We start from the raw sequence: 12,511 nt of genomic DNA, 5'->3' as shown, positions 1-12,511 counted from the left end.
GGCTTCAAAAGTACTTGATTCTTAATTATTTTTGCAAGACTGCTCAAGCCAAACAGTAACTTAAACTGGGATTTGAGTTGCCTTGCATTTAGCAGTTTCTAAAACACCAAGGATACCTCTATTCACTTCTATTAACTACATTATGTCAACGGTTTAGCTACAACGCTGGGAGGGTTGAACAGACCTCCCCCCCCATCCACAACAGCTGGGTTCCATTCTAGGCAATGTCTCTCCTCCAACTGATCACGCTATGGGGTTGTCAGTCAACTCCTTCCAATATGTTGGTGGTCACTATTCTGGGGATTCTGCATTGGAAAAGAAAGTTCCATACAAGCCTGAGCCCCATTGTGTTTTGTGAGGCAGTTCTTAGACATTACATGGATTTCTTCAACAACGTTGATAAATAGTACTATGAAAAATGGATTCTTTCTTTAACCCTACTGGCAGGCTGGTGATATGTTGTCTTTTAAACCATTCACTGGTAGACAAGTGAAACAGCGATTATTTCCTTACATGTTTACTTGTTCATCCCATCCGTTTGGAGCTGGAGTGGCTTATAGCTTGAAGTGGCTGGCATTCAATTACCTAAATCATCTGCAGCGAAACCTTTGAAGTATGTCTATTATTAACTCCATTAGTGAAAATAAGTGGTAGAGGCATATCATGATCTAAAAGCAAGGAAATGGAGGGACAGAAGGGAGGGGGAGATTGGTGATAGTGGGAGTGCAGGGTCCTCTGTGGGTGTTTGATGTCAGGTGTGAAAAACCAGGTCCATACATGAAGGCTCAAATGAACAGATTTATTGCTAAAAGGCAATACATGGGTAACTTCTCAAGCAAAGGTCAGCAGGCTTGTGGCTATGTAATGATTTTTAACTGATGCATCTTTTAACTCCTCCCCCTGGCTCTGCTAGCCCTTCTCCCATGGTACAATCTCTTGTGGAAAAAGTATAGCAAGGAACAAAAAAACCCCAAACCTTTTCCTAACAAAAAATAAGAAGAAAAAAAAAGAACATTGAAATTCTTTTGTCAATTTTTCAGGTTTTTATTGTAAGTTCCAAAGAAAACCAACAAAAAACAAAACAAAAAAAACCCCCAAAACAAAATAAGAAAAAAAAGAACACTGAAATTCTTTGTCAATTTTTCAAGTTTTTATTGTATTGTAAGCTGCCAAAATGGATAGCATATTAAATGAACAAACAAATAAGAGGGATAATCCCCCCTCCCCTCCTTTCTCTCAATATCACAAATGGATACTGGACTTCCAGGTTAGAATCCTATTATGTTTTTGGCTTGTTGACATTCTCTTAGTGGGTCTTGCTAACTAAATGCTGGTAGAAAGTATCTCTTTGGATGGTAAAATATGGGTAGCCCACTCTTCTCATTAGTATTTTAAAGGGCAGCAAAGGGGTTATTGTGAGCAAACAATTTCTGCACTGAGCAGGAAGTTGGACTAGATGACCTTGAAGATCCCTCCCAAATGTATGATTCTGTAACTGCTGGGTATTGTTTACTCATGCAAATATAAACCATCAAAGACCCACCCATGAAAAGTGATGCTTGCTCTCTGAGTGTTGGAGCTAAAGAATCCCAAAGGTGCTTTTTCAAGAGGCAACTGGACTTCCTTCGTGCAAGAAAGTCCAGTTGCCTCTTGAAAAAGCACCTTTGGTACAACCATGACCCAGATGGCTGAGAATCTCCATAGACAATGAGCTAAAGAATCAAGATTGGGACCAAACAGGTAGACAGAAGATCTGGCTGGCATTGTTGCCATAGCTTGACATCCAGGCAGTGGTTAGTCTGGCTTCATATCCAACTGGCATCACCCAGTAGACAAGGAGCAAAATGCTACAATGTGGAATTGCCCTAAGTCTACAAACTGGTGGAAGTCAATGACACACTGACTTGGAAATGTGGTACTTATGTTGAATAACATGCCAAGAACTGAACAATAATGAAATACGTCACATTTAGTCATTACAAAAAAGAAATGTAGTTAGACCAGAAAGATGGTGGTAATATTTGGCTCTTAACATCAAACAGATCTGAATGACAGAACTTTTTGGGACATTATAATTCAACACACATTAGAAGGACTGGAGCTCCACTGTAGATTACTTGACATTTGCTCTTCAATGATGTTCCATTAAGTCTTTTTGATCACCAGTGACCAGATAAGATTTTCTCCAAGACTTATCCTTAACCAGTTCTTTCAGGTCTGTTAATGGTATCACCACTGTAACTGAGTCCACTGACAAAATTTCAGCCACTGGAAGTGCTTGCTGAACTGAACCCCTTGTCACTGAGGCAGCTTCTAAACACTGAAAAGCCTACTTACTTCCCTTACAGTTGTGATGGCTGTTGCCACTTCTATGCAACAACTGGGTGAGTTTTGTTTATCAACACCGTCTGGCCATATTTCAGTCCTAATAGAATTCCTTTCTCATTTAATGAGAATGCTGCTTGCAGTTAGCATTACCCAGAATCGTTCCATGAATCTCTCCCCTTATGTTACTCCAGCTCTCTTGCCAATGGATCAAAAGGATGGGAGCTGAATTCTTCTTTTTCAAAGAGACAGTGCCCATGTCCTCCCTGAAGGCTTCTGTCTCTCTCTTGTCCTCTACCATTGGAGGCAACGGAGAGAGTTGCTTTTATTTAAGAGGGAGATCCCTGATTGTGGGATGGGGCGGGGATGGGGCTCAACCCTGCTTTGTCGCTTGAAGAAAAACCACCCGGCAGCCAAGACTGACAATGCTGTCATTAAAATAAAGAGAGAACTATGAAACATCAGCCTAATCAGTGTGGGAATGAATGGTAAATGGAAAATTTGTCTCTCAGAATAGGTATAAACAAAGATGATGTTTTGTTATTGAAAAGCATAGCCGACACAACAGTTTTCAAATATTTTATAAAAGCCAAATAAGATTCTAAATATTTTATGAATTACTCTTATGTTAACTATTCTTTACTGAGTGCAATACCCAGTATTTTTATATGACATTTTGATATTAATCTTAAAACTGCTCAGCCCTATTCAGTAGACTTGGACTGCAATAACTGTTTCTAACTTGAATGAGCTATATTACCCAATTTTACATAATTGGCCTTTGACCATAAAGGTCGAAGGTCATGCAATTAATAAGGGAAGATATTCTATTCTTCCTCCAAATCCACTCAGAATACCACATTAAGTGCTCTAATTGGGCAGTAGATTAGGCCACAATCAGCTAAACCAGCTGATACCAGGCATTTAGCAATACTTAATGGGACAAGAATCTAATTAGAGATTACAAAACTGAGTAGGTTTTTTTTTTTTACTAAATATTTTCACAAATAAAAATGATGCCTCAGAGATTTTACTGCAGTTGTTGGAAACAACTATCATTTTTGCTGACTAAAATAAAAAAGCAAGACTTGTGAAAACAACCATTATGTTCTGTCCCTATGGTTACAGTGCCTCATCATCTTCAATTGCTGTGTCATCCAAGCTTCTCAGAACTCTTGTAAGGTAAAAAACAAAACAAAACTGGTAATGTTTACAAAAATCTAATCATGTCTACTACAACGTTTAGTAAAATATATTTATTTTAAAATATGAAAAATTTTAAAGGATAAAAAAAAAGTCATTTAAATTCTAGATTTAACTCCATTTTTAGTAGAAATCTGGACTGAGTCAAAACACTAACCAAAGACCTTTACAGAATTTTAGCTTATTTCTATTTTTATTAGAGCTCTCAGTATCTGATTAACTCAGATGTTCAAATTTTCCAATAATTTTCTGGCATATTTGAGCTACCTGGTGTTATAACAACACCTTGTTTCTGCAACTGCCGTAAAACATCTAACATTGAATCTAGTTCAATGCGAAATTTTTCCAGTTCTTGATTCTTCAACAGAGCAAGTCTCTTCCATTTCTCGGTTTCCCGAAACAGTTCGACTTCTGCATTGTATCGTGCTTGTTGTATTACCTGTACAGTATGAGAATAGTTATTGCAAAACACATGCTCATCAATATCTCCAAGTCTGTTTTATTCTTTGAGCATTTACAGCAACAACTACGGTAAAATTTAATTGAAAAAAACCCTTGCACTAAGAGCTATGCCTCACAATACCAGCCCACAGGGTTTAAGGTAAACTCTTTTAAAGTGTAAGCTATTCAGATGTTTCTCTGAAAGAAACTCCCATGGCTTGTAATAAATTCAGTTCATGCGTACCGAAGGATATTGTCCACAAGTATCTTTGCAAAATGAAAAAAGATGGGAGGGCCCACTGATTCTAGAAGAATGATGACTTGGCAACATGTGAAATGGCCTTGAAAAGTAATTCCGAGAACAAATTCTTCAGGTAAAAATTCTATGAAACACAGTCTTTGAATTGATTAAAAGGCCTTAATTGTAGACTCTTCATTAGGAAGAGAACTTACAAAAATTCGATGGGGGAAGAAGTGTAGTGACAAATTTGTAACAGTTGACAAAAATGACTTGTTTTCTTGCCTTTTTTTTAAAAAATATAGCTTCAGAAGCTAGAACTGAGAAAAGACTGTGGTGACGTTGGCAGAGCCAACACTAGCAAGGAGTGGGAAGGGAGGCTTTCTTTCCTGGCTTCTGACCTCTCACCTGGAAAGGCCTTAATCCCCTTGTGTCCAAATCCTCATTCTAGTGTCTAAAGAGGAGGTAGGGGAGAATTAAAAAAACACCTTTCTGAATTCACCCTACTGCAAGGGAAGATGCTGAATCACAGGAGCTTGGCAACAATTCAGTCATTTCGTCCCTTTTAAGAATCCAGTGCTGCAGGCTATCTATAACTGAATATTTTAACCTTTATATTAAATCAAAGAATCAGAAGGGACTTGCAGTATTCTCCATCCAAGCTGCCTTTTTAAATAACTATTTGACTGCTTCTTACTGTCTGGAAGTAGATTACATAGACACCAAAGAAGATTGTAATGAAACCAGTCTTTTTTCTTGCTGCATGAGACTATTCAAATGTGATACTGATAACCTTCAATTTTTCCTTGACTTTTCTCCAAAAGCTACCCTGGGAGTTTGCCAAACTCTCCAAAGCAAATTTACAGGCTACCTGGGAGAAAAAGAATGGAAGAGGGAACATATCTTTCCACTACATTGATGAAAGGAATTCTACTAGTAAGAACAGTTTATTGCATATTGCTGTAAACCAGTAATGTTTGTAATGATTTTTCAATGTATAAATTAATGATACCTGCATGTTTTCACAATAGATTAGAATCCCAAAGCCAGAAAATATTTACTGTGATTCTCAAAGGCTTATAAACTATTTACGTTTTAAGATCAATAATTCCTTGTTTTCTTACCTGCTGAAGTTCTTGCTCCCTCTGTTCATAACTGGTTTCTAATTGTTTTATTTTTTGTTCCAGATATGAAAAGTGTTTTAACTCAGGACTCTGATTCTCTCTAGCTACTTTGAGCTCTTCCAATAACTTTGCCATCTGGAAGGCAATTTATGTAATGATCCAGCATTTAATTAAGCTGATTAATCAGTATTAATTCAATTATTTAATCTATACAAACATGCATCAACCCTATAAAAGCATGATTCTATTTGTGGGAAAATAAAGGATGCAACATTTATAGGGCTTTTTTTTGGTGCTCAGTATAATTGGATGTTAGTAAACTTATCCTAGATATATACAGGTAGGTCTCATTTAAGGATGGTCCTTTGGAACCAGCAACTCAATCACTAAGCATTGTGGTCATACAGTGAGACATAATATGACAGTGACATTTTAAAATGGCAGATGCGGCAATCACAGTTGTCACTGTTAGCCAAATCTTGCATGGTTGTAGCAACCTGCAGTCACATGATTGCCATTTGTGACTTCCTGCTGGCTTCCCCACTGACTTTCCTTATTGGAAACTGGCAATAGAAGTCAGAACTGGTGAACACATGACTGTGGCAAGGGGTGAAATGCTCCCAGTTCGGACTAGTTCGGGCGATCCGGTAGCAATGGGGCAGATAGTTCGGAGAACTGGCAGCAAAAATCCCGGTCCCCCCGCCCATGCCCGCCCAATCGCCAGTCTCCACTTGCCTACTTGGCAGCTTCCTGCTTCTTTCGGGCTCGCCTTGCTGCTGCAATCAATTGCATCAGCTAGCAACTCAATCTGCCTGCCTGCAATCCATCTCATAGGTGAGCAACTCAATCTGCCTGCCTTTTCCCTTGAATTGGGTAAGTAACTGGGTTTTTTTTAAGGGGGAGAGCTTTAAAAAATAGTTAATTGGGGTTTTTTTTAGACATAGCAATTTAAAGTTTTAAATTTAGCTGCTTTTATCTAAAAATATAAATAAAATAAAATAATAAAATAAAATATTTGTGCAGCTTTCTGAGATTTGGTGTGTTTCTGTAGTGTTTCACTCTAAGTACACAAACACATAAAATCTCACAAAGCTGTATGTGGCATTTTGTGTGTGTGTGTGTGTGAGTCAGTTGTGTTGTGTTGTGTTGTGTGTGTGTGTAAAGTGTGAAAGTTGGTTTTTGAACTTTTTGTGGCTGTGTGAGGTTCCTGCTTGTTGCAGAGGCAATTTTGGGTGAATTGCAGCTGCTTTTACATTGTGTGTGAGTCAGTTGTGTTGTGTTGTGTTGTGTGTGTGTGTAAAGTGTGAAAGTTGATTTTTGAGCTTTTTGTGGCTGTGTGAAGTTCCTGCTTGTTGCAGGGGCCATTTTGGGTGCAGTTGCAGCTGCTTTTACATTGTGTGTGAGTCAGTTGTATTGTGTTGTGTTGTTTCACCCCTGCTGTGGCACACTGCAACACTGTAACTGAGACCTGACTGCCAAGTGCCTGAATCATGATCATGTGACCATGCACCAATTCACAAATCACTGTAGTAATTTTAGAACACTTTAGATTTCAATTTACCTCCTTCTGAAGAATGGCCTCCCTCCTTTGTGAAACCACAAGGGCTCCCTTCTCCTTTTGCAGCTCATGAACCTGCTGCTGAAGGTACTTAATAAGGCTCTATGGGAAGAAATAAATATTCTCAGTGATTAGATTATTCTAAGTTTTCAACATGACATATTTTAATCTTATCATAAAAATGTGGTGGTGAGTAGCCTTTCCACTTTTGTAATAAGAATCCGCATTGATTACGACTGGAAAAAGAGCATTGTGTTACCTTAGCTGTTCTACTTAAAAAGCAGATAGCATGCAAAGAACAGTTTCAATTCCATATTTTTAATATAATTTTTTGTTGAATAAATGTGTAACAAGATTAAAATGATACAAATATTAGAAAAGAAACAAAATAAAGAGTACTAAATAAAAATAAAAGAAAAAGAAAAGATTACAAAGAAATGACTTCTAATCTTTTTGATAATAGTTATATACATTTATATATTTTATTTCCTCTAAGGCTACATCATAACTTCCTTTTTTCATAAATTATCTTTTCTAATCCTCAAACCCCAGGCAATGTTCAATCTCAGATCAATTTTTCTGAAATGGGAAGAAGATGACATAGAGACAGAAACTGACAAACTCTATAGAACCAATACACAAACCATAGGTTCATTTTTCTCCTTTCTCAAAAAAATAAATAAATCCCTAAGCGGTTTCCAGTCACTGATAAATGTTATTTCTGTAATCAAACAAATTAATTTTACCATCTCTGCTAGTTCCGTTATCCTCGCAAACCATTCCCCATTGTGGGTGTTTCAGTCTATTGGTGAAATGCTGCTATAAAACATGATGTATGCTGTTCTTTCTGGCAAAGTGGGTAAGAATATCTCTTGGTGTATTTCGTAGCTTTGCAAATTGTGTAAACACGCAATTTACATAAACATATATAAATATAAAATTTATATAAACATATAAAATATATAATACAGTGGTTTCTATACCAGATCATGGAATGAAAAAAGTACTTGCTATAATGGCAAGCATGTCTGCAAGATACAATATACCATGGGCTGATGTTGATGCCTATGTGCGCCTGTTTGTATCTGAAGGGGTGTGATGGGGCATGTATGTCTCTCTGTCTCTCTCTCTGGTCAATTTTACCTCTTGAGACGAAATCTTGCTGTTCAGTTCTGCTGCTTTGGAAGTAGAATATTCTATTGCTTGCTGGCAAAGAATTCTCTCCAGCTCCTTCTGGTGCGATACTTTAAGAGTAGCAATATGACCTTGTAACTCTTCTTTTGCCCTATAAACACAGTGAAAAAGTTAACACTCCCTGTTGTACTAGTAGTAAGCTACATATATCCAATTCTTCCCAAATAATACGAATATCATATCTGGCTTGTATCTACTATTTTTCAAAAGTTTCTGCAGCTGTAAACTCAATCATAATTGTACTTCCCATTGTTCTATTTTTTTACACCACTTTTCTACATGAGGAATAGGGGACAGAAAGGAGAAAAAGATATCCAAACCTTAAGATGACCACATTTAAATCTTTTTAAATCTTTTAAATCTTAAAAAAACAAGCACAAGATTCATCATCAATGTCAGCGGAAAAAGGACCATGACACAGCCAAAAACAGAAACAAACCGAGCCATTTCTATCAATTACAATTTAAATAAGCATATTTTACAAAATGAAATAGTTTGTGCACTAAACAAATATCTTAGGGAAACTATGCATCGTATAGAAAAACAATACATGTATGATTTCTATTCTAACTAAGCAGACCTCCTTAAAAGATTCTATGTAACATTAGCTGACCAAAAAATGGTTGTCTAATTTTTAAAAAACGTTTTAAAATTTTTTTGTGTGTTTATCCTAGTGATCCAAATGGCTGCAAGTACTACGTGTTAACCTCCATACATTTATTTAAGACTAGAATGCAAATAATACTATAGAATTGTAATTTAGAGTGTATTTCTAATCCACACCACTGCATGAAAATTAATGGGGAAAAAATCAGCTGATGCCAGTGGAAGCTGACTTCAACAGCAAAGGAAAGCTTTGATTTAGTCTGGCCCTGCTGAGGGGAGTTGCTTCTAATGAACAGAGACTGCATGAGGGTGGGGTGGGGGAGGGAATTTCAGATCAGCAAACATTACTACTGTACAGGAATGAGTGACCCTAAGTAATAGTGTGTTAAAAAATGTAGCTAATAAAAATACTACGGTACCTTCTCATAAGCTCTTCAGCATTTGCCAGAGCTGCTTGAGATGATATCCTTTCCTCGCTTAGTTCTAGTTTCAACTTTTCCAGTTCTTCTTTCAGGGTGGCGTTTTCTTGTTGAACTTCTGAAATGTGAGCGTCAGCAAAGACATTGGGCTGGTATATTTTATCTTTGAGATTATCAGGGGAAAAACCTGGACTCCTGGGGACCTTTTTCTCAGGGCTCAGAGTGTCTTTTTCCAGCGTTCCTTTTTTATCGAGTCTTCTTCCAGAATTTGTACCGGAGAGCATCCTCCTCCTCTCTTTTTGAAGCCTTTCCACAGTTTTCGTGAGGTCTTTTATCTCCCGGTTTTTGGCAATCATTTCCTGATTGAGCCGAACCAACTGGGCTTTCGCACGAGCCTGCTCCACCTGAAATTCTAGTGACTGCAGATCTGCGTCGTCATCCCGTGGCTTCTTCTGACTTTCCAGCTGAGTTATGTGGCTTCGAAGGGAATCGATTTCAGCCTGAAGATTCTGAATGGTCTTCTGGTGGGCTTCATTGACCTGACGCAGTTCCTGATCAAAGCTGGATGACTTGTCTTGAAGCTTCTGAGGCTCGTTCAGCAGTTTATATGCCAGCAGTTGTTCAAGTTCCTCAATTCTTTTCTCATATTGAAGCTGTAAAGACAGATTGCAGGAAGTAAAGATTCACCTCTGTTAGGTTTTATTTGCTTTGAATCTCAAAGGAGAGTGAGGGCGCCATAGTTAATGGTTCCATAATGCTTTCTCAGGGAACACATGGTTGTTTCCTAAGCAATCGCCAGGGTGGATCCAGACTGAAATATCCAACTATTGCACTTTGCATATCAACCTGAGAAGTGTATTATCTGCCACGGGTGAAATCTAAAAATTTCCCCTACCAGTTCTGTGGGCGTGGCTTAATTGGTGGGTGTGGCTTGGTGATCAGGTGACCCGCTGGGCATGGCTTGGTGGTCAGGTGACTGAATGGGCATGGCCAATAATAAAAAATAATAAAAATAATAAAGTATACAAAACTTGGGAGCGCAACGGTCTACCTTCTTTAAAAATAGAGGTACTGGTCTACTAGCTGTCTACAGCGCTGATCAGCTATAGTGCGGCCTTTTGAAGCACCGCGACAGTCATTTAAGGCTGTTTGCAGCTATATCACCACCGAGAGCTTCAAGGACAGAGAAGAGGAACAGCGAAGAGTGGGTGGTGGTAGGGGGCAGGGATTTTTGCTACCGGTTCTCTGAACTACCGGCCCCCATCGCTACCGGAATTGTGCGATCCGGTCCGAACCGGAGCATTTCACCCCTGATCTGGCAGCTTTCCTAGATGTAAGCAACCAAGCTATGTTCCTATAGGTGAACCAATGGTATGAACTGAAGTTCAGTGAAGTATGGTAGACCACATTATTTTTGTCATTCTTTTTGATCACACTCCTTTAAAAAAAGACTCTGACAACAATAAATAATAAGTGAAAATATGTTTAAAAATGCAGCTTGTTGAACAGCATAAATAACCCAGGTAGAAACTCTTGAACAATTATGGCTTCCTTTCTAGGAAAGTTAAAGTGGATGCTAAAGTGACAAAGCAGGCATTACATTACTTACACGCATGCTTTAGCTTACATAAAGGTAAAATAAAATACAAATATTGGATTTTGTGAAATTACACCAGGGAACTTAAAGAAAAATGTGATAATGTTGATCAGCATGATGTAGGGATTTTGGAAAGGAATAACCTAGGTGTCAACCAGTAGTTTCCCAGCCTTATCTTCTGGACATGGCCTAATAAGGAGAATTGGAATCACTGGAAAAAGAGGCCCAATCCTGTTGGACGATTCAAAAACATACTATGATTTATTTGTCTAATGCTGTCTATCTTTAATTGACTCTGGCTCACAGCATAAAACAATGAAGTAAAATTAAAAAAATACTTAAAAATAAACAACAATGTTGAGCCCTCTCAGCAACAACGTATCATGCATGCAAGAAGGGGTTCCAACCAGCTATGCCCAAAGCCTGGGAGAAGAGAGAAGTTTAAAAGTCCATCCAAGATGCATCAGAGTATTAAAACCTGCTCATATAGAAAAGCAACCAGAACCACGGCCCTGCAAGCCAGTTTTCAGCATAACTCATGGTTACCAAATTAATCAAACAATTTTAGTATATCTTGCCAGAAAGACCAACTGAAATGGGCCTAGATAATTAGTGCTCAGAGTTCTAAATCAACTTTCTCAGAATATAATGTTTGAGTCAGGTTTATAATTGCCAAGTTCTTTTGAATCAAAGGTTTCTGCTGAAGCCCTGGCTTATCTCCACCAGTGTTTTTATAAAAAAGTAATAATCACTCTGTTCTGTACAGATAAAATGGAGGCAACTAATGCATTCCTTATTATTTCTACTAGTGCAGAGTAGATTGCAACTTGCAACGGTCTCATCCAGATCAAGAGGCCTTTCACTTGCAGTCAAATTGGCATCTTAACAGCTTTGTTCTTCTCAGCTGTCAGCTAATAGATTTTAAAAGAAGCATTTAAAACATTAGTGAAGTATGTTACCTTTATTTTTTGAAACTGCTGTTCCATGGCACGGAGACTTTTTTTGGCTTCATCATCTTTACCCTCCAGTTCAGTTTCTAACTTTTTAACTCTTCTTTCAAGAAATTCCACTGTATTATTTTTTGGTGAAGCATCACCATCTCCCTCAGAAGCTGCTGTAGCAGCAGCATAAATCAAAGCTGGCAAAGAATTAGGATATCTTCTCTTCAGAATCCCTTCCATTTCCTTAACCTTTCAAAAGATACATTAAATTCAATTAAAATAAAAAACCAGTTAGGAGATCAAAAGGTAAAGGAAAGGCATTTTAATTTTACATTTTCAGTGAAAGAGAAAAGTGTCTGATAATATTTACACAGAAATATTAAACATACCTAAGGATGCTTGTTTCATACTTGAACAGTACAAATATGCAGATGATACCCTTAATAAGCTAAAGGTAGAATCCTAGGAATATATTGAATAGAACTAGTGGGATTTATAATTGACAATTCAAATTATAATTTAGAATTAACAATATAACTATAATTAACATTTGACACATGCTTTCTCACAAGCCTCAGCTGTAAAGACGATTTACTAAATGAGAAGAGAGAAAAAATTCAGTGACAAAAAATATTTTGCATACTAAAAATACCAGAATCAATGTTTAACAGTTCCATCTAAATTTGGAGTAGACAGACATGCATACACAAAGTTTGTTTTCCAAAACCTGTATGTTAAAAAATATACATTTCAGGCGTCTAGGCAAAGATCAATGAAAAGACATAGATATATAATGTTTTTTATTGATTCTCTATCTCAGATGGGGACTGAAATATCTCTGTTACTGTACATGAACTAAACATCT

At 37.5% G+C, this 12,511-nt stretch overlaps 1 protein-coding gene across 6 annotated transcripts in view; it reads right to left on the bottom strand.

Moving 5' to 3' along the window:
• Positions 1 to 915: 915 nt before the first annotated feature.
• The window catches only part of CEP162 (centrosomal protein 162), a 47,994-nt gene continuing 36,398 nt past the window's right edge, over positions 916 to 12,511 (bottom strand). For 5 of the 6 annotated variants that reach the window (XM_058175639.1, XM_058175648.1, XM_058175631.1 and 2 more), the window contains 6 exons: positions 11,665 to 11,895; positions 9,109 to 9,761; positions 8,033 to 8,174; positions 6,893 to 6,991; positions 5,332 to 5,466; positions 917 to 3,967 (listed from right to left, as the gene is read on the bottom strand). In XM_058175639.1, the coding sequence (XP_058031622.1) occupies positions 3,758 to 3,967; positions 5,332 to 5,466; positions 6,893 to 6,991; positions 8,033 to 8,174; positions 9,109 to 9,761; positions 11,665 to 11,895 (1,470 nt within the window). In that variant the 3' untranslated portion in view covers positions 917 to 3,757. Of the gene's footprint in view, positions 3,968 to 5,331; positions 5,467 to 6,892; positions 6,992 to 8,032; positions 8,175 to 9,108; positions 9,762 to 11,664; positions 11,896 to 12,511 lie in introns of all 6 variants that reach the window. The other variant, XM_058175677.1, reaches the window with a different exon arrangement.

The sequence above is a fragment of the Ahaetulla prasina genome, chromosome 1, assembly GCF_028640845.1.
Source record: "Ahaetulla prasina isolate Xishuangbanna chromosome 1, ASM2864084v1, whole genome shotgun sequence".
Taxonomy (NCBI): Eukaryota; Metazoa; Chordata; class Lepidosauria; order Squamata; family Colubridae; genus Ahaetulla; species Ahaetulla prasina.
Note: the sequence above shows the minus strand (reverse complement) of the source record. Positions and strands in the feature narration are given on the sequence as shown.